This window comes from Neolamprologus multifasciatus, chromosome 1, assembly GCF_963576455.1.
Source record: "Neolamprologus multifasciatus chromosome 1, fNeoMul1.2, whole genome shotgun sequence".
NCBI lineage: Eukaryota > Metazoa > Chordata > Actinopteri > Cichliformes > Cichlidae > Neolamprologus > Neolamprologus multifasciatus.
The window spans coordinates 33,712,714-33,737,168 of record NC_140439.1 but is presented as its reverse complement, the minus strand read 5'-3'; the positions used below and the strand labels follow the sequence as shown (position 1 = coordinate 33,737,168).

Below are 24,455 nucleotides of genomic sequence, written 5' to 3'. Positions count from 1 at the left end.
AATCAAAATAGACACCATTCAGGAAAGCTTCTTGATTTGTTGCAAGACTTGAAATTCTCGCCTTCCCTCCCATGTTTACCTTGCAGCTGTCAAACACCACCATGCAGTGTGGGTCCTTGTTGCTGGGTGATGAGGATGACGTGTCAACTTCGGGAGCCACGATGATAGGCTCAGGCTGGTCCCAGAAAGAATACTGACAGAAGACGAAGTTGGACAGGTACTGAGGAAGACCAGTAGCCTGCAGGATTTTAATCTGTGGATGACAAACAGGAAAAATGAAATGCCAACTAAACATACCTAATAGTCCTGGAAGTATTGGGAAGATTCAGATGGTCTGAATGCACTAAATTTTCTGATGAGCTATGAGTCTTACCATGCAGACCAGTTTGCGATCCTGAACTTCAATGTCTTGGTTGTTGTCAGGTTCATCTCCTCCAGCCATGTTATCCTCTAAGCCCCCTCCAACTCTTACCACCTCCACATGCAGGCGACCTGCAACCTAAACGCAGCAAGAAAACAGAAAACATCCTTTAGTATAAGAAAAATACTTTTTTTTGAACGGGGAAAGATGCAAAGCTGTTTTAATAGACTTCATGAATAAAAGTACGGACTTGAAAATGAAAACAAAATTTTTTCCCAGAATTTGTTCCTTGTCCCCAAAGACTTCCTGTATCTCTGGCTGTTCTATTCTATAGCTGCTCATTCACCGCTCAGATTTCAAATGCAATCATCAAAATCAGCTAAAAGTTTACATCAGCTTCCTGGAGTCAATTTTTGCTATCAATCTTTTAACATTTTACCACCCCAATTCCCTGAATATCATGCAAACTTTTAAATTCTGATCTCACTGAAACTCTTCCTGAGTCACAGTGAAAAGCGTAATACCATACCAAGTCTAGTGACTGTTTCTATAAGTCAGGGCTACTTCTCCTATAAGAAGAAATTAAGGAATTAAACTGGTGACAAATTGTGTTCTACCTCTCCTTTCTGGTTGATGATGGGAACTGCATACTGCAGTTTGACGTCATAGAAAAGACAGGAAAGGAAGACGTTGGCGACGCCGATCAGACTGTGGTTTTCTTGCTCGTCAAAAAACGGGTCCGCTCGGCGGAAATATGAACGCATTACCTGGACAAGGAAAATTTTAATAGGTAGATGTTAGAGATGTGCTTATTATGTGTGACTTCATAAGATTCCCAATAAGTTTACAGTGAAGCTATCATGGTGGCATATGGCTGTTAACTCACCTGGTCGTCTGGATTATTTAAGTGGTAGTCCTGCCATTCCTGGTACAGCTCTCTCATGTCAACCAGACGGTTCTCCATCTTCTCCAAACTCCAGATCTGTTTGCCCCGACCCCGTCTTCGAACCTGGATCGCTGGTTCACTGAGCACTGCATCCCTCTACACACACACACACACACATACTTATAAGCTTTTGGGAACACCAGAGGACAGGTCACCACATGTAAGGTCTTCATGTTTGTTTTTACGACCTTGCGGTTTGCATTAAGGTTGTCTGATGGGATCTGCAGAGTGACTCTGTACTCTGTGTGACGTTCCAGCTCATCTGCAATGAAACAGGCTTCTTGTACCAGGAGGTTCGCCCTGACTATCTGCTCCCTCAACCTCCGAAGACTCCTCACCAACACAGCCTCCCTGCACAAGGACAACAGGTGGAAAACAACATTAAGGGAGACAGGCGAACGGATGGATTAGGAAAACCAAGTTGGTATTAATCAGCACATTATGCATGTTCCTAAAATTCAAAGACACTCACCTGTCCTCACTCCACTGCCTCAGTCTGCTCTGAGCACTGCTTGAATGGCTCATCCCTCCTATACTGAGCCTCTCCATGCTGCGATAGTGAGATTGCTGTCCTGGACCTTGCTGCCCAATTGTTGGCCCTCCAGACTGACCTGTGGACAGGCGTTCTGGGTTGAGCTTCTTACGCAACTGCTGGAGCTCCTGCTCGTACATCTGCCTCTGTCGCTCCAAAGCAGACCGCTTCTCCTCTTCGTGCTGCCTCTCCAGAGACTGGAGGACTGCCTGCATGGGGTCTGAATTGACACAACATTGAGAAGTCAGACAGGAAGTGAAAAAGACATGCCGTTTTCCATAATAGTGTCCTAACACATCTTACCATTGCTGCCCAGGGCTTTCATCATGACCTCTGTCTGGGCAAACTCATACGAGAAGCTGACTTCACTGGACACTTCACTGGCTGTATCACCATCTGCATCCAGCTGCTCACTGCTACCACTGTTCTTCATCACGCCACCTTCACCCTCTTCATCATCAGCAGCCCGAGAGCGCCGCTTAGGCAGGTTGATCCTGAAAGTGAGTTAAATGCATTCATCCATGACTCAAAAATATTTTATGTAAATAGCCCAAACCAATTGATGGGAGTTTTTTTTAAAGACTTAAAATATAAATTAAATAGAAAGAACAGCGGTTACCTAAAGAAGTGGTTGTTTCCCCAGAGGATTCGGTCCCCATGGTGGAGTTGCAGAGCACTGGTTACTGGAGAGCCATTAACACACGTCCTGTTTAAAAAAAACATGGTGACAATAGTTGGGAGTTGCATTTGTATTTCTAAAGAACCTCAAACAGAAGCTGAAGTAACCGACTGAAGAAAACATCTCTTTTGGTAAGAGGACTTTAACCCTGGTGGGGTTAACTACACTATGTTTAGCCTCATCAACATAGGGCCTGTATAATGTAGCAAGTTCCAAACAACCAGGACATCTTTTTCTTATCTGGCTTTACTTTGTAATCTTACATCTTGGACATGTATTTGTATTTTATAGCTTATTTAACACCGATGAACCAGCCAGGAACTGCGCATACAATTAGGTAGTAGCTAAATCTAGATTGTTTCTCTCATGAGAATGTTTTTGTGAACGGTCCCTGACAAACACAGAGTAAAACTAAACTTAACTACTCTAACATAAGCAACGCTCACACGAAGGCGTTTATTAACTAAATAAGTCAACCTAATGTTTCCCAGTGTAGTTACAAGTGTGTTCACATAAACTAGGCATTTTTGCACAAGGGTGACAAATTGCATATTTTAGAAAAGACAGCTTTAACATTAGTAAAATAAGAAGAAGCAGTTTAGCAACATATTTGCTGCAGTCTTACTAGATATAAAGCAGTCAGTGTGAGACAGGAGAAAAAAAGTATGTATATGTTTGTGTAGTTTGTGTAGCATAAAGATATCCTTATGCAATTTAGAACTCTTGTAGCACCTTTTCCCAGCTGATGGTGCCGAACTATTTGAGAGCAACAGGTAAGTAGGCTGACCTGTAAATTAACATAGAGGTCAACCAGAAAAAGGACTTTGTGTTTCTGTAGCCAGCAGGAAGGGGGAAAAAGAATCAGGATATAAATTTCACTCCACTGGTCACAAGTTAATAAGGGAAAAAAACAAGGTTTAGAATGATTGCTGAAAACTACTGACACTCTCTCCGTGCACTGAGGCTGGAGAGAGAATCCAGCTGGCTAGTGGGCAGTGGTTTTGTGTGTGCTGATCTCTTATCTTGAATATAACCTGCTGAGAAATAAACCACCTTTAGAACTTTAAAAGCCCTGGTTTTAATCCAAAGTTACCCAATTAAAACCTTGCAGTGTAATTCTCTGAACTTTGTTTGTGTTACGTTTGCGTTCCTTACCTAGCGTTGCGGTAGGGGGCGAGAATCACAGCTGCCTCGGCTGTGATGTCAATGACACAGTGCTCTGCCTGGATACCCATCCCGCACAGCTGAATGTCCTGGGAGTCTGCTGAGCCCACTTTTGTGTGTTCCTGAGATGTTCAACATGTTACAATCAGCTGACCCAAACAAAAGGGGAATAAAGAGCCTGTCTAGAGGAACACATCATAAATCTATGGGATGTTCCAGTTATAATTACAGTCACAACTGATCTAAATTTTACTCCTTAAACTTTATCTGTTCTAATCAAGCAAATCAAACAGCAACATTATTATGTTTCCATAACACCTGGTTGCCTTTCAGGTTTCGTATAAATAAATGAAATTGAAAGCGTTTTCAAAACCCAGTGCAAGTCACATGACAACTGGTTCTTCTTCAGCTTGCTATTAAGAAAAATGAAACTTCAGTTTCTATGATTCAAACTGTGTAAAAAAAATAATCTCTTACACATCTGATCAAATTTAGTTTTTAAGAGGACAAAGACTGATCGCTCATTAAGCTGCAGTTACACAACTCTGCTTTAAAAAAAAAAAAGAGTCAGGAATAATACTTTAGAAGGCATTAGGTAAAGCATGATGGGGACTCTGTGTGTGTGTGTCTGTGTGTTCATGCAAACCTTCAGGTAGTACACAAGCAGTTCATTGAGTGCAGGATCAGCATTAAGGTTGACAAGAAAACTCTTATCGTCTCCAACTTTAATCCCTGAAGACTGAAGAGAAATACCCAGACTCTCCAACTGCTTCTGACGCTCCTGCAGACACACACACACAAAAAAAAAAATCAGACTTTCAGCTTTTAAAGTATCTGAATGATGCAGTTTGAGAAAATAAAGACACTGTGCACTGTAATTATTGCACTGAATAAAAACAAAATCAATTACATTGATGTTTCTTGTGCGTCTCACCTGTGCAATCTCCTCAGTTTTGCGAAGCTTCTCCTCCCACGTGACCGTCATCTCTTGAATCAACTTTTCGGACTCCTCCAGACGGTCTTTGAGCTCTGGAGCTTTCAAAGACTGGCGATAATAAAGCACATGAGAAGCAGGTGAGGCAAATACTTCAACACGGTGATTGCTTAGATTGTGAAGATCTCTCACCTCTGCCTGTGTCAGTTGCACTCGTAGTTTTTCGACTTCCTCTCGGAGCTCCCTGATGATGCGAGCGTTGGGATCTTCATTAACGACAGCATGGTTAACTATGCTCTTTGCTCGGTCGGCATAACGTAGCGTCGACAGCGTCTCCTCGTAGTTGTCTGCCGCTGGACTCACAGTAGCAACCATTGCTGTCCGACTGTTACCTCCCAGGCAGTCCTGGAGAATTCATAAGATGGGAAAAAAGAAAAATAAGTAAAATATAGAGGAAAAAATGCCTCAGGTGCTCAGGTGGTCGTTTATGTTTATCATACCTTCAGTAACCATGTCAAAACTGAGTCTCTGTAAGGAACAAACTTGGTCTTGTTCTTGGCAGTTCCTTGTTCAGCCAGAGCTGAGATCACTAGACCCAGAGTAGTGAGGGACCTTGCAAACACAAAGAGAAACAAACACTTGATTTTCTATAATTTACCAGCTGATGGACTGATAGCAATCATGTAGCTCTCTGTCTGCTTGTGTGTTGAGATACTTTAACGTCAGGCTTGAATGACCTTCAGAAATATTTTTAACCTTTATTGGGAAAACATTTAAAAAACTGTTTTATGTACTGTTTCTCTGTATCCATGTTTTAATTGCTTCATTACTTGTTGATGTTGCTTCCTTCCTTCAGGCGCTCTCCTGCTGCTCCAGTCTTTGCTGCTCGCTCACTTCCAGCCAAGTCTACTAGGCTCAGCCGACTCACCTTTTCCCCACTCGTCTACAGAGATACGGAAAGAGCAAAAGGAAAAATAAAGTCTGATTACTGCCCCATTTGTTGCTGCATCCATGATGCCTTATGCACTAGAGATGCTCTAGCAGGGTCCTGCAACCCGCGTTGGTGTTTCTGTCCACTGTAAAATGTATTCAGTTTTTTTCCTCCTTTCTCTGACTTTCCACTGATGTTTTTTTTCCCAGTGTAACAAGCAATGGAACAAAAAGCCATGGTGTTCCCAGGCTGGTTTACAACATATCCAGGGGTTGCAGTAAAGATGATTAGGCACATCTGAATTAACTTCACTTACTTCAGAAAGCAGTAACACTGACCCACAAGGGGTCTGACAAATCTCTAATAACCCTTAAGGAGGCTGATTTTTAAGCAGCTATTACCTGAACACATTTCTGTATGCTTTTAAGTTTAACTGAGCAATATCCTTTCTTGTCTTCTATACTTCTGATTCTTGTAATTCTACCAACCGGAGCACACCGCTATCTTTCAGTGTCTTGATGACAGTTTCCCTCTGTGTCTTCCCAAGGGCTGTTGAAGAGGTGGCTATCACATCTCTATCTGTACGCCACATCCACTCCTGATTGTGACAGGTCAGCAGCTGACAAGGCTGAATCTAACACCTGATCAACACCTGCTGACAAGCCAAAGCAGCCCATCAGCTGAATATCAGCAGATGCAGTCCTCCGTGTGTGTCAACTGTGCACTTGTCAAGCAACCTTGCTTTTCTGCACACATCAATGTTTTAACAAAGTCGCATACAATGTCATGCAATTACTGATCAGCTAAGCGGCTGATGATCTCTGGTGTGACATGTCTGGACTCTACCAGATGTTCTTATGTCGAGCCTCCAAAAGGTTTTGGCTGAATGTGCACACAGATACAATGATAATGGTGTTCTTGTAAAAGAACTGGTTCACTCCCACTCCCACATAACTCCATAAATCTAAAGTCCACACTGCTTCACTTCAGTTGCAGCCTTGCAGACTCAACAAGCCAACTTCACAAGATGAGACTACCCGCTCCCTTACCAGAAGAGTAACCCCAGTACACAAAACGCCAAATTCATTACATGAGTCTCACTGTGCTACGGGTGAAGCCGAATATACTTAACCTTCTACTGCATTAGTTTCAGCGTTGTGACCTTTAGGCTCTTCTGGACTGCAAAGCAAAATTTCAGCTAACACCATCCTAACTATTCTTTGACATCACTGGTTTTGATTAAAACAAAAACAAGCTCTCTCTTTTTAGTGTATGTTCATCATTATTTCTGATTCTCAACTTTCATCAAAATCTTTACAAGTTGTTCAACATTTCAACAAGCTTGACTATTGAGACTTAAAGCTGACCTACTATGAGGATTTTTAGCTTTTATTCTTGGAGATTTATTGAATCTGGTTCGCCTACTGTCTGAAACAAGCGAATTTAGCATCCTTTAAGCCAGCGGTCCCCAACCTTCTTTACACCACGGACCGGTTTATATCCGACAATATTTTCACAGACCAGTCTTTAAGGTGTCGCGGATAAATACAACAAACTAAAACCAGTACCGGTGCCAAAAAAAGATTTATTCATATGGGAAACGAACCAAGGAAACAGAGTTAATGATAAAAAAGATTTAAAAAAAAAAATATGCTAAAAAACAATAAAAACCTTGAAAACCATAAATTTCACACCCGAGCCCCAACTCTCGCGGCCCGGTACCAAACGACTCACGGATCAGTACCGGTCCGTGGCCTGGGGGTTGGGGACCGCTGCTTTAAGCCATTAGAAGCAACTTAGAAGCTGAAAAACAAAAAAACTGAGGCTCTATATATCTGACAGTATTACCAATATTGTTATTTGTGTTTCTGTGTCTTTTCTGAATGGCTGACTCTCAACCCCCCCCCCCCCCCCCCAAAAAAAAAACAAAACAAAACAAAAACCCAAACAAGAACAAAAAGCAACCAAAGTCTGAACAACAGGCCATAGTTCAAGGGTGGGCAACTCCAGACCTCAAGGGCCGGTGTGCTGCAGGTTTTAGATCTCACCCTGGGTCAACACACCTGAATCAAATGATTAGTTTGATTCAGGTGTGTTAATTAACTAACTAATTAAGTTAGTTAGTTAATTAACCAATTTGCACTACAACCTGGTTTGCCTCTTACCTGTAATTATTTTTATTTCATTTAATAACTGTACAGTACTCTCTGTTTATAGTAACCATTGTCCTTAATGTAAATATGTAAGAAAAATTGTGTATGTTTCTGTTCCGTGTCCTGTGTACTGTTTGTTTGTATATTTGTCTTTTTGGATGCTGTTACAAGCAAATTTCCCCCTTGTGGGACAATTAAAGGATTATTCTATTCTCTTCTAGTTCATTACCAGGCGTCTGGAGAACTTCAAGCCATTTAAATCAGCTGTGTTGGATCAAGGACATCTAAAACCTGCAGGACACCAGCCCTTGAGGCCTGGAGTTGCCCACCCCTGCCGTAGGGGCTGCTAGGCTCACTGGCCAAGCTACACCTGAGCAGGAAAAAACCCTCTGAAACAGAGTTTAGGGCAATCTGAAATCTCGGCTAAGAAGGATTTCGAGCATATAAGGTGATGTCATGGTTAGAAATACAACCATGACTAATATGAGAATGCACTATTGTAACCTATTTTATCAGGATATATAAATGAAAGAAAATAAGGAAAATCATAATAAGCTAACTTTAGCCTTTTATTACATACAGAAAAGCTTTTCTACATTTTTTCTACACTACATTTTGCAGCAGTTTGTTTATAGTTGTGAGAATGTGTATGTGTTACTATAAAATAAACATTTGTTAAAGGGGTTTTCATTGTGCTTGGAAAGCAAAGCAACCTTAACTTGAGAAGCAGATAGGTTCAATCTTAAATCTTAAACAGCTGCATTGCATTGTCACCTTGAAATCTCAGGTAAAGTAAACTCAAACTTGAATTCTGAAAAGACTCGTTTATGAGATAAAGCTCACCCTCAGGGACAAGTGATACAGATCAGCCTCACACCAGCACAAGTGTAGATGCCCCAGGACTGAGCAAATTGTTAAACAAACAAGAGATGTTTATCCGGAACAGAAAACTAGACCTTTTTTAAATAATGCCCTGAACTGAGAAGTCACGTTAGACAGCTACAGAGAGCGGGGAGGCAAAGCTGATGACTGAACAGCACTACCACATGAGAAGCCACAACCTTTTGTAATTCAGTAATTTTAGCTCCTTACTACATCATCAACGATAGGATCTGTAGCCCGGAAATATAAGACTTGGAGATAAACACAAAAGTCTACAGTACCCTGACACTTTTGTCTTGTTCGAGTCTTAACATCTAACTAGCTATTCGAATAGTAAAAAGAGGGAAATACTTTATTATTAAAGCAGGGGAGTTGATACTCGAGTCAGTAACAAATATAATGCTGTAATGTATCTGCTCATAAAACGAGTGTCGGGGCATCAACACGCAGATACACATGGTAAGAAATAGGGTCAACTCTGCAGCGCAAAAAACAACTGCTACAATACATTTTAACAACTCTACATTATACTATACAGCCTGCAAAGTGTTTTATGACACAGAGAAACATCAGGAAACCATTGAGATATAGATAGGTACACATGGCCAAAGCGCAACCAAATTTGACCTTTGAGTTGAAAGCGTGGCTGAAAAGTCCAAACAGGACAGGATACTGAAAGGAAAACCAGTGACAAGAATCTGAGTGTCAGAATGACTCATCCAGCAACAGGTGATTCTGCTACTTGTCAAAAGGTTGCCTCTTATTAACCTGCCCCCAACACAGGCTGCGTCATTTGAGGGCGGAGATGAGCTCCGATTCAAAGATCAACGGTCACTATTTCTTTAAAACTGGGGACAGATTATATATTTAGCTTGAAGAAACTTGGAAGCTTAAATACGTGTTGAATATTGAAGTTGACTACCTTAAATGGTGTTCTCAGGGGCTCAGAAATACTGCTTACCACTGCCTAACAAGGTTTCAGTGCCATGAAACGAGTCCAACATCCCTAATGACTAATACTCTGCTAGTCAGAGGATCATAAACATAAAAACCAACCTAAATATTGCAGTCAGCACTGCAAACACAGAAACAAAATTACTCAAATTGCACTGAATGGTCAAAATTGTGTTCTTTGGAATAACACAAACCAGTAGAGATTTTTAATCTGATGTTCACTTATGACGGGACAATAAAATATAGTGTTAAAAGTAGCAGAAGGATGTGTCAGCTAAGTGATTCACTCACTGACTACACAGTTTATGCGTTTGCTGTCTGTTAGACTTTGTTCAGCTTGATGAACCTACCGGCGAATTGTCTGGCCAACTCAGTGACTGACTCTGGGCGTGACTTGAAAGGAGAGCAGGCTGTATCAACTGACAAACTCACAGTCATGTCTGTGAATTATTAACAGGACTTGCTGGTAGCAACTCTAGCTGGAAATAAGAGCAAGGATCAGGAGAGACTAAGTGGGTCAGTCAGGACGGAGAATTAGTCATTTAAGTCTTTTCTTAGAGAGCCTGGTCACATGGCGGAGCTGACATCATCCCTTTTGGTAGCTTTCTTTTTTCTCGTGGTTTAGATATTATTAAAAATAGCAGAAACATTATCGCACCCCAAAAAAGTTCAGCAATCAAAGTGATTAAAAAGTAAAGTCTCAATCATTTCTAAAGCTTTAGATTTCTCGCGCCCGGCAAATCCTTGCAGGCCTTTTGAAGAAAATCTATGTGTGATTGATGTGGCTAGACAGTGTAGAGCATATTTGAGAGCTTAGAAGTGGGTGGATGATGCAGCAGCTTGATGGTGCAGGGATGAGATTATGGCATGGGGACTGAGGGAACATGGTTTGAATCCAAGTTGGAACAGATGTTAACTAGTCATCTTTATAAATAACAGATCAGTTCTGTGTGAGCATGTGTGTGTTTGTGTTGTTATATCTTACCCCAGACTTTAAGTCTTTGAGTGTGTGTGTGAGAATAATGTTGAAGACTGCATGCGATCGACTGCTCTCCTCGTTCATGTTGGTAGCAGCGACAGTGCGTGACTTATTGCCCTCTGACATTAGAGACTCGATGTCCTGACGGAAGAAGAGACAATAAACAAACAATACAATCATTCTCATATTTTCCCATTTTGCTTTAATTTCAAAAACAGATTACATCACAGCATTTTACTAAAAAAGAAAATGCTAAAATATTTTGCCATGCCTTCATAAAAAAATCACTATTTTGTCACATAAAAGAGAAAATGTGACAAGCATCATTACAAAGCTCAAACTCCAACCTTTAATACTTATGCAGTGACAAGTTCATGAGTGAGGATGGATGGATGCAGAGATACTGTAAATTATAAAATTGTTTGTTTCACTTTTATTTGAACATGCTTTACCTCGCTCCAAAGAATAGTTGTCAACATGGCCATAAATTACACGGCACATTCTTCGCCTATTTCTATATTTTATAATGATTATAATTTAGAACTAGTGCGGTTGAATCGCCTGAAAATCACAATATAAAACAACAAAATGTTATCACCATTTTTGATTTGGTTTGTGAGACTACTAACATTTGGTACTTCAAGCGATATAAATACTCAAAGAGGACGGTGAGAGGAAATGGCAGCAAGAAACTCTGTTCAGGTGTTACAGAAAATCTGAAGAACTGATCAGACAGGATGTGTGGTGCAGTGCTGCATGGTGGACGTTTGGGGTAGTAGGTGACATAAATGCATGAAAGGTTTTTTTTGTTCAGTGAATTGTTTTTACCTTGTAGCTGGCCACCGCTAGTCGAGACAGGCCATCCACGTATGGACCCAAAACTTTATGTTCTCTCACCCGCAGTGTTTGCCTGCCCCTGGGCATAGAAGAAAATGAGGTTTAAAACAAAGACATGGTCACTCATGACCAATTGCATCCAATGCTTGAACAATGATGTCCAAGCAGGGGAGGCAGTAGAGGCTAGGCTCGCTCTGGTAACCAATAGTCCACAGTGCACAGTTCACACTTTGTGAGCACTTGGCTCTCTGACCCCAATTCTAACTTGCCGCAGATCTACGAACTTCATCATTATCTGACCCACAGCAGAGCGCATATGGCAGTCAGATGGTCTGCTAGTCTTTGGTCCGTTTTATTGAGGTTAAAAGTCATGCAGCGAGTGAAGGTCAAAGGTTATAGTGTCTGGGACAGCAGGCACAGGCCTGGGGTCCTGATTTACAGCTGACCTGCTGGACACGAACCGGACAAAAACAGTGACTGCAGGGCAGAATGCTAATCTTTTTATGCACTGACCACAACAGCTGGTGGATCCAGAACAAATGACAGACTTTCACTGATTTATCAGCTAATCTGAGTTTATGTTAGAGCAGAGCTGCAAGCTGGTCATTTACCAGAAAAGTAGACTTACAGCAGATGTATTTTAGTTTATTGGAATTGTCATTATCATTATTAATGTGCATTTTCTTTTCAAATTATTTGGAAATAAAACGTTTAGTGTCTAAAATATTAGAAAACATTTTCTATTAATGTTTCTCCAAGAACAATTTCAGGGGTTGTGCCTGACATGCAGGTCAAACTCTCCAGATATTCAATATACAATAATGTCAAATACAGAATATCTTCAATCATTTTTGCTTGAAGAATGCCTTGAACAATTCTAGACTTTCAAAACAGTTTCACATGCATTTTCTAAGAATCAACTTATTAATAAACTGAACAATAAATTAAAATGTGTTCTAATTCTTCAGTGCCTGTGTTTACAGTCATCTAACTATGTAAAAATGAGTTTGCATTTGAAAATACACCGAAGACTGATGTAATTCTACACCTGCTGGTGCTGTTACAACCTTTGTGGGTTTTACAGTGAGTCAGCTCTAAGATGCTGAATCTAGTTTAATAGGATACTAATATTAGAAAGGCAGAATCTGCATTATAAGGATATGAGACGAAAGAAAAACGTTCTGTAAATCTAATACTCTATTGATTTAAATTTGGCTCGTGGAGGGGAACTCAACCAAAGGCAACTACTGAATTGTTTAGGATTTATCAGAGCGGCCACACCTTTCAAATGAAAAACGAAACCACCCACACATTTGGAAAAGGGCTGATTGAGGAATGAAATCATACCCTTTGGGATCGAGCAGATCTCGGACCTTCTCATTGTAGATCTCCATGTAGGAAACCTCAACAGTGAAACTCTCCTCCTCCCGCTGTTCCTTCTGTGTCCGTTCAAACAAAGCACTGCACAGTCGAGGTATCAGCCCTGGCTGATCCACTGAGCCCATCATAGTGTACGACTTTCCCGAGCCTGCAAACACGGAGACAAATACTCCAATTTAAGGAGACTGACTGCAGCAGGTATAGTTAAATGTAAAATAATTTCCCGTCTTTGTGGCAGCTGATACAAAACACAGCCACTAACACACAAAGTAATGATGGTACGATTGTGAAATTATTAAAGAATGATTTCACCTGACAAACAAGCAAAGGGTTCGACTCATTATGACTCATGTGTAGACAGTGGATCAATTTATGAGCTCCAACTTGCTGTCGCAGGGTCAAGATTATATGTAAAGTAAGAGTATGATAAGTGCTCTACACATTATGGGACATGAGATATCTGAAACATGTGCATGTATTTTAACTTCTGTGTCTTATTTGTACTGAAGAAATGCAAGTCGGTACAAGTGGTAGTCCACAAAGACACTCCTAAAAAAGCTTTAAGGCAATAAAAGATTGATAGAAATCTGCCACATACTATAACCAACCCCTGTTGTTAAGTTAGACGCTCTGTCATAAAATAAGATCCATCATAAAATAGTGAGTTGTCTAAGTGTAAATTACCAGTTTGTCCATAGGCAAATATACAGGCATTGTAGCCCTGGAAGGCATTGTGGAGAAGACTTTCCCCAAGGCACTGGAACACCACCTCCTGACCTGCAGTTAAGTGGCACAAACAGACATAGTCAGTCGGTATAACTGAAGTATATATTTAGTTAACACATCTGGTAGTGATATTTTAATGCAATTTCTTTTTGAATGATTAAAATAAAAATTTACATACCTGCAAATTTTTCCTTATCCGTCTCATCCATGGACCAGAAACAATAATCGTAGGCAAAAACCTGTAAACACACAGACAAAACAGCACCACCATGAGATGTTATACTGGAATATGTAGTCGCACAAGCCACCAGAGTAAAAAGGTGTATATTATGTTTTTAAATACTCAAATGCTCAAATTGTGTAACCATAGCGACCATCAAGTCTCAAACGACGATGAAAATAATCACACACAGCAAAGAGAACCAGTGGGAAAAAACATTCAGTTCCCAGGAAACAAGTATTGCCTCAGGATTAAAATAAAGGTTCATAAATTAAACAAACCATTTAGGCAATAATGGTTTTTACAAATCATTACTTTGTATCGCTGCCTGTATGGTCGCACACAGCTCAGAAACCGAGCTGAAGTAGTACAGCGGTGCCTTTGTTTAAAACAGATGATTCACAACCATGGAATTAGCTCAGTGTTGAAAATGTCCGTGTGTGTATTTGTGTGCCGTTACCTTGGACTGACTCCTGATGATGTTGGGAGGATCGAGGTCAACGGGAACATGTGGAAAAACAGAAAGATGGCATTTAGTGCAAATTAAAAGGATGCAGTAGGATGGGCTTTCAAGGCTAATTTTGACCCTAATGTGTAGCATGCAGAGATAAAAAGAGAAAGAAATTTATATGTGGGTGGACAGACAGGCAGACTGGATTAAAGTCATTTGCTTTAGGCTTTCCTTGTTTTAACATTTACTTTAAAACATAGCCATTGTTGTAGTTGTTTACAGCTTCTGTGTCACATGTCAAAAACAGCCTCTCAGGGGATTGGGGTGTGTATCTGGGTGTTAGGGTGGGCGCTGCATCCATCTCTGAGGGCGTAGTAAATCGTTTCAGGAATGCGTGTGTGAGAATAGCACTGGATGTGTGAGATAGAGGGGTACTGAAGCTGGCAGTGTGTTGACATTGTCTATTGCATTCAGATGATGGTGTGGAACAGTTACTGGGCTGAGGTCATAAGCAGATATTAAAGGTGGCATGTAGGAAAAATAATGAAAAAACGGTAACCTTTAAAAAGAAGTGGAACAGCTCTGTGTATCTGTGCAAGCTTTTACAGAAAAACTAAGGAAATATATACACAAGCAGCCTCAGTCATACACACGACAGACATGATGAGCTTTTAGCCAACAGCTATGTCCTTCAAAATGGTTTCCTCCAGTAAACAGACGGGAACTCCATCTGGTTTTCTCTGCATATGAGGAAATGTCAGTACAGACTAACCTAAATTTAAATAGTATGTGCTGAAAATGAATTATAAGCTCTTAAGCTGGCAAATCAATAACTCTAAGTTACAGAAGCATAAACATTTGACATCAACCTGCTCCACAGATTATAAGAAATACATAAATTAGAGCATGGTTTTACATTATTGTTTGCATGAAGTAAATGAGTATGTGTCTGTAAATATGTGCATGTGATTCCAGTTTCCACATCTTGGAGTAAAAGTGGACTGTTCAATCAATTCATTCATTCTTGCTTCCCACAAAAAACACAACAAAATGTGTGAATCTGAGTGTGCAGAGAAAACCAACCATTTTAGAATTGTCATTAAAATATGAAGTATGACTGAATACTGGTAAATCAAGCCTGGTGTAAGGTTACTAGCAGCCAGCTTGACTGTCAAATCTCCTAAGGTGCTTAAGCACAATAATTATGCAAGTTCACTTCAGGCCACATTTTACAAGATGGATCATTTAAACTTAGGCAAGCGATTGCATTTGACGCATTTTATGAATTGGTGCCAAGACGCTGTTATTACTTGAGTGAGAAAGAAAAAGAGCTGGAGACCGTACACAAAACATTCTACTGCAGCAACTCAACTGGGTTTTCTACTCTGGAGGAATTGCAATCATTTTGTTTTATATGGTTTACTCGCACCCGTTCTAAGTGCCAATCTCTTTTGATCAGCATTGCACTTCACGCTGCATTCCTATTGGTTTGTTAGTAGATACGGGTCAAACCAGGGCTCACAGCATGAGACAGTCATCCTAAATTTGACACTATCTGAATTTTGTCCCAGGATTTATCTATTAAAATGTCCTACCCTGAACCTCTCACAGTGCTACACAGGACTACCGATCTGTGGTTAGGGTCAGGCCGAACTCTCAAAGCATACTAGTGTGACCCAGGCCTGCAGATTCTTTTCAAAATCAAGATTGTTCAGTGTGAAGCCACAAGCACTGATTAGATTGGTGTTCCCTGAGAGAGGGAGTCTCTGGCAGTGCCTGTGACTCCTTCTGCCATAGTTCATATTCACTTCAAATGCAATAAGGTTTTGTCTGTTGTCCTTTATTCAATTCATCCTAACTCTCCTCTCCTGTCACCTTCTTCCTCCATCAGTGCAGTGGTGGTGCTGCCCAAAGGGTGAGGGCAGCTGTCAGCCAAAGAGCTGCATCAAGTCAGATCACCATCTGACTCGATGGCTTGAGGAAAGAGATTTCTAGCGGTTTAAAAACCCACACTCAGAAATACTTCTGCCACCAAGGCCTACAACCTTTCACCAGCTTCCTTCTAAAACACATAACTGTACAGCTTAACATTCGGCAATGAAAGCCTTGCTTAACCGAACTGTTCCCATTAGCATTAATCCTTTGTCTAAATATCTGAAACACATTTCGGCCCTCATAAAGATGGCATCGCGAGAAAACACACTTGCACAAAGACATCCTCACACCTGTTTCCTTTTACCCATGCACATTCTTTATAAACCACTATAGCTGCAGTTCTTGCACAAACCAGCCAGCAATCTGTAACACTTCATATTTCACAGACGTTCCACTGCTGATGTGTTGCATTCAGAGAGCAGATGCACGCAGACCGATTCCTATCTGCTGTGTAATTGACACCAGTAGCTTTTCTTCAAGAAGTATCCAATCAGGACTTCCTACAAATGTTTTAGATGGTTTTGTTAATGCTAAAAAGTGAAGTTTATTTAAGTTCCCAAGTTAAAATTCATTAATAACATTTACTCTCTTAAAGCACAAAAAAGGGGATGAGATAGGAGTCATTTTATACACTATAGTTGTCATCCACACCCTTATTTTCAGATTTTTTTTTAAAATCCTATTCTTGGGGGCTTTTCAAAAATCTCCCTGCAGATGCATCTCCAATTCAAGGATGAAGCTAACGTGACAGGTTTTGACATACACAGTGATGACAGCTGTCACAATTGCTTCAAAGGCTGCTGGCAAGAAGGGTCACCCATGTTTTGCGTTATATGAAGCTAGGGACCCCCCCTGACCAATGAGCAAGGAGAATGAGGCGGTCAGGAGAGCTGTGAACCCGCCTCGTGCACTTCTATTAGTCCCTCCCTGCTTCGGCCTACTCCTCTGCTCTGATCGCCGTCATTTAAAAAATAACTTAATGCATGGCTGCTTTTCCCCCCTCCTTTCTCTCTCTCTTCTGTTCTTGCATTCCTGCTCTCTCTCTGTCTCTCTCACTCTCTCTCGGACTGTACCATCCATCGATGTAGGGAGGAACAGGAGTGGATGATGGAAAGAAGGCTGAAGGTAGCCAAGGGGTTTAAGGAGGAAAGAGCCTGAGTCTGAGACTGGAATGTTAAGCTGAAGCACAAAGAGCATAAGAGCAACACAGCACATACTGATGACAACAGTTTTAGTACAGTTTACACAGGTTGGTATGTTATAGAACAATTGGCCCTCACATGGTGTGTAAATGATTAAATGACCTGAATTTATCCTCCTATATTAACAAACTGTACTTTCCAGACAGCATACAATGTTTTATAAATAGCACATTTTAAACCTCTGCACATTCACTGTATATGTGCAACAGCAACCTGCTATTCTTCCGATGAGCAAAAGTGAAATAATATAGAGAGTCTGCTGTTTCTGTCCTAGTTCTTACTGCTCGATGTTCTGAATGAGTAATTAATTAACCAGTTAGATGTATAAGGTCACCCCCCCCCCCCCAAAAAAAGCCAGAAAAAATCCTTCTGAAAATGTATACATTCAAGACTCACTGTAGTTTAAGTGTGTCTGCAGTGATCATGTAAGTACTGCTGACATTAAGCCCCAAACCAAATTGAAGCCCAAGTAAATCTAGTTCAGTTTCTCAATCCCTGTGATGCACTTTTAGCGGAGTTCTGGGTGGTTACTTTCCCTGCCTGCATTCAACCCTTTGCAGCAATATGACAGAAAACTTGACCTACAAAGTATAAATAGATTGCATCATTTGTATTATCAGGCAACTGAACAGTAGAACAATTTTTACACAAATAGGACAGACCAAGCTGTTTATGCGGCTTAGCTTTGATATGAACACTGAAATTAAGGCTGCAGATTTTTTGATGTTTAGGACAGGAATAATAACTAAGTTCCACCATCTCATACACTCAGGGTTAGGTTACTACTAAAATCCACACCTGGGAGAGGATATAGTAAAGGTGGCAGTGACTATCGCAGCCTATTTATATATTTGTCGGATCAGCCAGTGCTCTCCTGCTTCCCTCTGGTGCTAAGCAGATAAAGTATGCTCAATTTATTGATGTGCTTACATTTAAGCTCTCTTCTTATCGCTGCACTACAGGCCAAACAAAGTCCATTTATCTCCAAGATGTTCATGGAAAAGTCAAATATTCAATCGACTGCTCACAGTACATCAAAACAATTCAATTTCTCACACATTTTAATTTTAGTTTTCATGGCTGTCACGTTCAGACAACAAAACCAATGGATTAAAGATTGCTGTGGACCTAACTCTGTATTCTCAAATATTAAAGCTAAAAGCAAATGAACATGTTAGCTTGGACCCTAACCCACTGGTTAAATCCTTTCAGACATTCAGATAAGAGATCAGCTCGACCCAAATTCAAAAGTAGCCTGATGGAATACTGGTCACAAATGTACTTATTTTTGCGCTGATCTATTCTGGTTTTATATCACATGTGACAACAGGAGCTAGCAGGAGAGCTAATGTAGGAACAGTATGACAGGTGGACTATTTACTAAACAGGTGACTTCTGAAGGCAACTGGTTGCACTGGATTTTATTTAGGGTTGTCTGAGTACAACCAGACTTTTTAGATTGTTATTTGGAAAAAGAAAATGAACACTATATAACATTTTCCTTCCAATTCACAAAGCCAATGCATCAGTATCACCTCTACTTGCAAGAGCAGGGATAATGTGGAGTCATAAGCCAGTGTGTCAGTCTTTTCCATCTTGATTCTAATGCAGACATTTTATTAGTGGACCCCCAACACATGGTTGGTTCACACTGAACAAGTTAAGCACCCCCCCCCCCCCCCCCTTACTTTACATTCAAGTGCCATCTTTTCGACATTAACACAAACACTGTAGAGCATTCACTCCCAACACAAATCTTAGTGAGCACAATAAAACCACTCTTACAAGCACAATGTATACTGCCCTCAGACATATGGTGTTACACACACCTCATCCAGCATCAATTCAAGATAAGGGGCCACATAGCCACTTTTGTGTATCGCCTTGGAAACCAAGCCGCCTGTATTTGCCTCGTTGACATCTGATGGGAGACAGATCTTTGTCAGAGTGTGTCAACATTCAGCTTCACGAGTCCAAAGCAAACAGCCTCAGGTCATCATGCAAACCGCAGTGACTGATGACACGGCTGTAGGGCAGTTAGCTGCCTGCTTATCAGACACACAAGTGCAAAGTACCCTGGAAAAGCAATGCAGATTCTGGAGGTAAGGACATCTCTGGTAAGAAAGGACACATGGAAAAACACCAAGGATACTAAGTTTAATGAGAGATTTAATATAAGATGAAAAAAAGACCAAAAAATCCCCCACAAAAAACTCATTAACCTTGGTTGACAGAGTGAATAGGGAGGTAGATAATTACATCATTAATGTATCTTTGATGGTCAAGAAATTTCCAACTTCAATCAAAAATGTATCACCATTATAGTGAGTCACAGAGTGGTCCCCTGAACAGCTAAAGTGTGGTCTGCCCAGGAAAAACTGAATCAGACCCACACACAGGACACACAACTGAAAGGGAAAAAATAAGGAAATGCCTGCTGAGACCTTTCAAATACTTGTAGTTGGTATCCGCACTACAAAGTTGTTTTTTGGTTATTTTTGTTGCCTCCTTCAAAGGTTTTACCCAGGGGAGAAAGAAAATCACCAGTAGTGTAATAAAATATTTTTAACTTAAAATATAATTACAATAATAATACAATACAGAGTCATTAACGAGCAAGTGAACACCCTGTAAATGAACCGTCTTAGCACTGAGGTGCGTCATTTCAGTCCAATGTTGAAAAACGGCTAGCAGAGAAAACTTGTGCTTTGATAATTTTATTATTTAATATTTTTATTGTAGTATAGGCTGTCGTAAAGAGGCTGCAAGTAAGCCTAAATAGAAAGGACAAGCTCTGTTGTGTTAATTTTGTTTAAGGTTTAGGGCGATCGTGGCTCAAGAGTTGGCAGTTCGTCTTATAATCGGAAGGACAGTCTCTGTCGTTGTGTCCTTGGGCAAGACACTTCACCTACCGCCTACTGGTGATGGCCAGAGGGGCCGATGGCGCGATATGGCAGCCTCGCTTCTGTCAGTCTGCCCCAGGGAAGCTGTGGCTACAACTGTAGCCTCCACCAGTGTGTGAATGTGAGAGTGAATGAATAGTGGAACTGTAAAGCACTTTGAGGGTCTCGAAAAGCGCTATATAAATGCAATCCATTATTATTATTATTATTATTATTATTATTCACCCATCCTGTACACAACCTTGTCTGCAGGCTGCCTTTCTTTCCTTCCACATTAAACAAGACAGTCAGGTATGAGAACATAAGTTACATTTGGAAAAGTCCTAATCCTTATATTTCTATATGCTGATGTCTGTATCGGTTTACACAATAAGCTCCAAGTCTTCAAAAAGTAATCGTCATTTAGCCTTGAAAAAAAGTGTCCTCTGCTGTGACCCACATTAAACCGGAGGTATATGCCTAAACTGAAACAACCGACAGGTGCTTGTGCATCAGCTGTAAGGCATTCAGCACCAAGTCCATCTGGATGCATTTACTAATCAGGAGTAAGCTTGAGAGCAGATACCTTTTAAATGAAAGTTGTGCTCCCAAGCTACCATTAGATATCAGATCAAGTAATCAGATCAGTGGCCATGACTTTCCCCCATCTGCCTGGTTAGAAACACAGGCCCTGACAACCTAAGAGAAGAAAATCCTTCATTTGTATTTAAACAGAACTAATCCTGAGTTTCAGCAACAACCCCCAACAAAGACGCTGCTGGAGACGTTACTGAAAACTGTCTCACGGCAGAGATTAGGGGTCTACTACATTAGAAGGTGAACATTTCCACGGGTGAAGTTTTCAGCTTCTTTTTTAATTAATAATAAGGCAGTGTGTTTTCGTGCACAGCTAACGGTATGTCAGAAAGCAACCTTAGGTTAAGGAAAATCAGAATAACTCACATACACACACACACACATATACACATGCAGATGTACACTCATCCCCCCTCCAAACGCCTTCGACGCTTATTCCCCTCCGATGCTGATGGTGGATCAAGGAGACCAGCGCTGCTGCAGGCCCCGGATGTACTGTCTACATTGGCTGTCTCTCACCCTTTACCCATCCCTGTTGCTTGTCATGTGTCTTTGGTGTATTAAGAGTTTTTTCATGTGCTATGTGCAGAGGTGTTTTTTTTCTGTTCTCAAACTGATCTCCCTGTTGGAGCTCAGTCTGGGGGGAGTTATTTTTTTCTCCTTATCTTTCCTCATGTGGTGCATTTTCCATTGTTATACCTCTCTGACCTGTCTTCCCCATGTGATGCTTTTGTGTAATGTATGTATGGTCGGAGGGTAAGATGGCGCCGCCATAGCGTGCAATAGGTCGGCAGCCTTAACATGAAATTTCCCATTCATGGGACTAATAAAGGTATCTTATCTTATCTTATACACCAGCCTTCATCCTTCAGCCCACCAACACTAGTGGGCTGTATAAAAAATGCATATTGAGCTACCCTAAAGTTAAATAAACCTGTCACTGCTCTGTAGATGCCCAGCAAAATGATCCCAATCCTTTTGTGAAGGCCACATGTCACATGACCTCTGACTTAAAACTTCCTTCCTTGAGCTCATTTGTATAGCAAATGTCCTGTCCAATTTCCAAGCTGCCTATTGTTCCACACTAAGTGCTTTTACACAGTGTAAGCCACAGTTCTGACAGTCTGTAGTGGTTTGTTTAACATCGTTATTATTGTTTGAATTATATTAACAAGTGCAGTAATAAGACTCTACTTATTAAAGTAAATAAATTTAAATGAGAGTCTAATAATAATAATAATAATAAAGCTAGTTCGTGCAGATAAAGCTATCAGTAAAGATGACGTTATCTTCTGCCCAGCTTTAAACAGAGGCCCTTTATAACTCAGTAACTTAAACAAATAGTGTGCACCTGCAACACCCTAACCTTTATTGCACCCACTCCAGTCTTTCGAAACCTTAACAACCAGGAAACTTGGTGAGTAAAAGATAATCCTCAAATGTAAACACCATGTCAATGAAACCTGGACCCAAGCAAACAAAATAAAAACAGCATCTGCAAACAACACTCAGTCAGCCCATCCTTCTGTCACTTCGTTAGTCCTTTGTCACTGACAGACAGTGGGAGAAGCGGCAGCGCTGCTCTTGTTCAGGCCACCATAAAAGTCACCTCTAGGAAGTTTATGGGCGACAGATGCTCGTGTAAATGAGGCCTTTCCCCCCCTCTTCCATCTTCTCCTCAATCAAGGAAGGGGCTTCACGGTCACTGGCAGTGACCCAGAGTTAACCTCCTCGTGCGTTGCTAAGGAAACAGAAGAGTTGAGAAAAAGGGAGGAAGCCCAGGCACAAGGAGTTGAGCAGGAGTCAAGTCTGTCTTTTTATATATACAACTCTCTCTGTCTGCGTGCATCTCGATGGTGCAGTCTTTCTTTTAGGCATATCTCTCTCTCTCTCACACACACACACACACACACACACAGTGCTGCTGTCTGCTCATGAACATCAGCCTGAAGCCATTATTCACCGCGTCTGATCTGGCAGTCTGCAGTCAGCTTCAGCAGTCACAAGGAGGTCTTTCTTCTGACACAGCTGGCTTCCACCAATATGGTCAGTAGTCAGAATCCGTAGTCAAGAATGATTAATAGATGATCTCAAACCATCCGACTAGACGAAAAAAGGTTAATTAAAATCGCTTACATCCCATCAATTTGAGACGCAGTTTGAGCGATCTCACCATTAGTCTGGAACAACTTGGACACAAATTCACACACACACACAATCCTGTTCTGTGCTTTACAACCAAATCTAACACATCTTAATTCCTTCAGTACAGGAACTCAGACACCCCGAGCACAGTTATGCCATTACCACCAACAGCAGCTGGTTAACAAGATGAGGCAGAGGGAAAGCCAAGAGTGGAAAACAAGTGGCAAGTGGTGCGAGTTAAAATCCACCTGCCTTGAAGAGGCCCAACAGGTGGCTGGTCTGCTCCCTGCCAAAAACTACATCATGAGGACATTCCAGACAAATCTGAGACAAGACCTCTTGAGAAACAGCAATTAGAGGGAGGATATAAGAAAATTCCCAAAGCACTGCAAGCCTCTAAGAAGACAAAAGGTAAAGGGCAAAAAAAGAATAAGAAAAAAAGCCAACTATAAATCTGTATGAGGGCAATAGAAAAGGGCTACTGGCAGCTCATGAGACGTGTGACTATTAAGGCCGTTAAAAGTAAGACACTGAAAGCACATCACTATTATTTTATCCTTTATTTTCTTACAATTTGGCTTAACCATTAAAAGTATGTCTATTCAGCCCGTATCAGCATGGTGTCTCAGTGGTTATCAATGTTGCCTCATAGCTAAAGGTTCAAATGCAGGCAGGACCCTTCTGTGTAGAGTTAACTCACTTATAAAGAAGAGAGAAAATAAATATCACAAAACAATCTGTTCAAGTGAATAAACACAAAATTACAGTTATTCATTACAGTTCGTGCAACTTTGTAACGGAGGTATTTAAATTTCATGTCCGCAACATGTATTTTGTTTAGAATAGACAAAGTGTGGACATGTAGCTGTTGCGGTCAAGACAGCAGAGCTTGAAACCTTCTAAAATGACAAATAAAGTGTATAACTTGAACTTGGGTCTCTGGTGTGAGAGCTGAAACCTATACACTAAACACCAATAGTTTTTAAGTGTTAATGATTTAAACTTTTCTAGATCTAAACATATTTAGTAAGGCTGACATCACCACAAAAGGCAGGATACTGCACTTTAACTGATGAATTTACAGTAGGTAATGACTAGGTCACATGTGTGACATCACTGGAGTGGAGCTTACATTATGCCTGTACGGGATTTCTTTCTCCCTGCCACAATACCAAAAAAAAACCCACATGCTGCCTATTTTGGCCTAGGACACTCAAAAAAGTTTCACTTCCTGGTAAAAACCCAGGCTAAAAATTGCTCCTTTCTCTTAAATACCCCTGGATAGTTTTGGCAGAATAAAAGTCAAATAGGGGTATTCTCAGGCAGGTTCTAGAGTTGTAAGAGACAACTTTTTTCCATTGATTACTAAAATCATTTATGGATGTACATCTCTAATGGTCATAGTAGGTAATGTCCTCAGAACATTTTCTGAGAATTTCTCAAGTCTGTTCCACCCACATCCTCTTGAATTGTGTCAACACATAACAATGTGAAATGACTGTTTTCATTCACTGCTGCACAAGACATGCATTGCAGCCCTCATTGAGAAAGAAAAAAAAAAGGGG

General features: G+C 40.8%; 1 protein-coding gene and 1 long non-coding RNA gene across 10 annotated transcripts in view; one reads left to right on the top strand and one right to left on the bottom strand.

Annotated features, from left to right (window-relative positions):
• The window catches only part of kif13ba (kinesin family member 13Ba), a 47,247-nt gene that overhangs the window by 14,791 nt on the left and 8,001 nt on the right, over nucleotides 1-24,455 (bottom strand). For all 9 annotated transcript variants that reach the window (XM_085162033.1, XM_085161856.1, XM_085161940.1 and 6 more), the window contains exons 4-23: nucleotides 14,139-14,151; nucleotides 13,637-13,697; nucleotides 13,417-13,509; nucleotides 12,700-12,880; nucleotides 11,344-11,431; nucleotides 10,522-10,656; nucleotides 5,447-5,559; nucleotides 5,117-5,228; nucleotides 4,809-5,021; nucleotides 4,617-4,727; nucleotides 4,329-4,463; nucleotides 3,674-3,804; nucleotides 2,459-2,545; nucleotides 2,143-2,333; nucleotides 1,780-2,059; nucleotides 1,496-1,658; nucleotides 1,248-1,403; nucleotides 979-1,128; nucleotides 374-499; nucleotides 80-253 (exon numbers count right to left, since the gene is read on the bottom strand). In XM_085162033.1, coding sequence (XP_085018159.1) covers nucleotides 80-253; nucleotides 374-499; nucleotides 979-1,128; nucleotides 1,248-1,403; nucleotides 1,496-1,658; nucleotides 1,780-2,059; nucleotides 2,143-2,333; nucleotides 2,459-2,545; nucleotides 3,674-3,804; nucleotides 4,329-4,463; nucleotides 4,617-4,727; nucleotides 4,809-5,021; nucleotides 5,117-5,228; nucleotides 5,447-5,559; nucleotides 10,522-10,656; nucleotides 11,344-11,431; nucleotides 12,700-12,880; nucleotides 13,417-13,509; nucleotides 13,637-13,697; nucleotides 14,139-14,151 — 2,713 coding nt within the window. The remainder of the gene's footprint in view (nucleotides 1-79; nucleotides 254-373; nucleotides 500-978; nucleotides 1,129-1,247; nucleotides 1,404-1,495; nucleotides 1,659-1,779; nucleotides 2,060-2,142; nucleotides 2,334-2,458; nucleotides 2,546-3,673; nucleotides 3,805-4,328; nucleotides 4,464-4,616; nucleotides 4,728-4,808; nucleotides 5,022-5,116; nucleotides 5,229-5,446; nucleotides 5,560-10,521; nucleotides 10,657-11,343; nucleotides 11,432-12,699; nucleotides 12,881-13,416; nucleotides 13,510-13,636; nucleotides 13,698-14,138; nucleotides 14,152-24,455) is intronic.
• LOC146526129 (uncharacterized) overlaps nucleotides 1-24,455 on the top strand; it is a 188,479-nt gene that overhangs the window by 162,208 nt on the left and 1,816 nt on the right. The window lies entirely within an intron of this gene.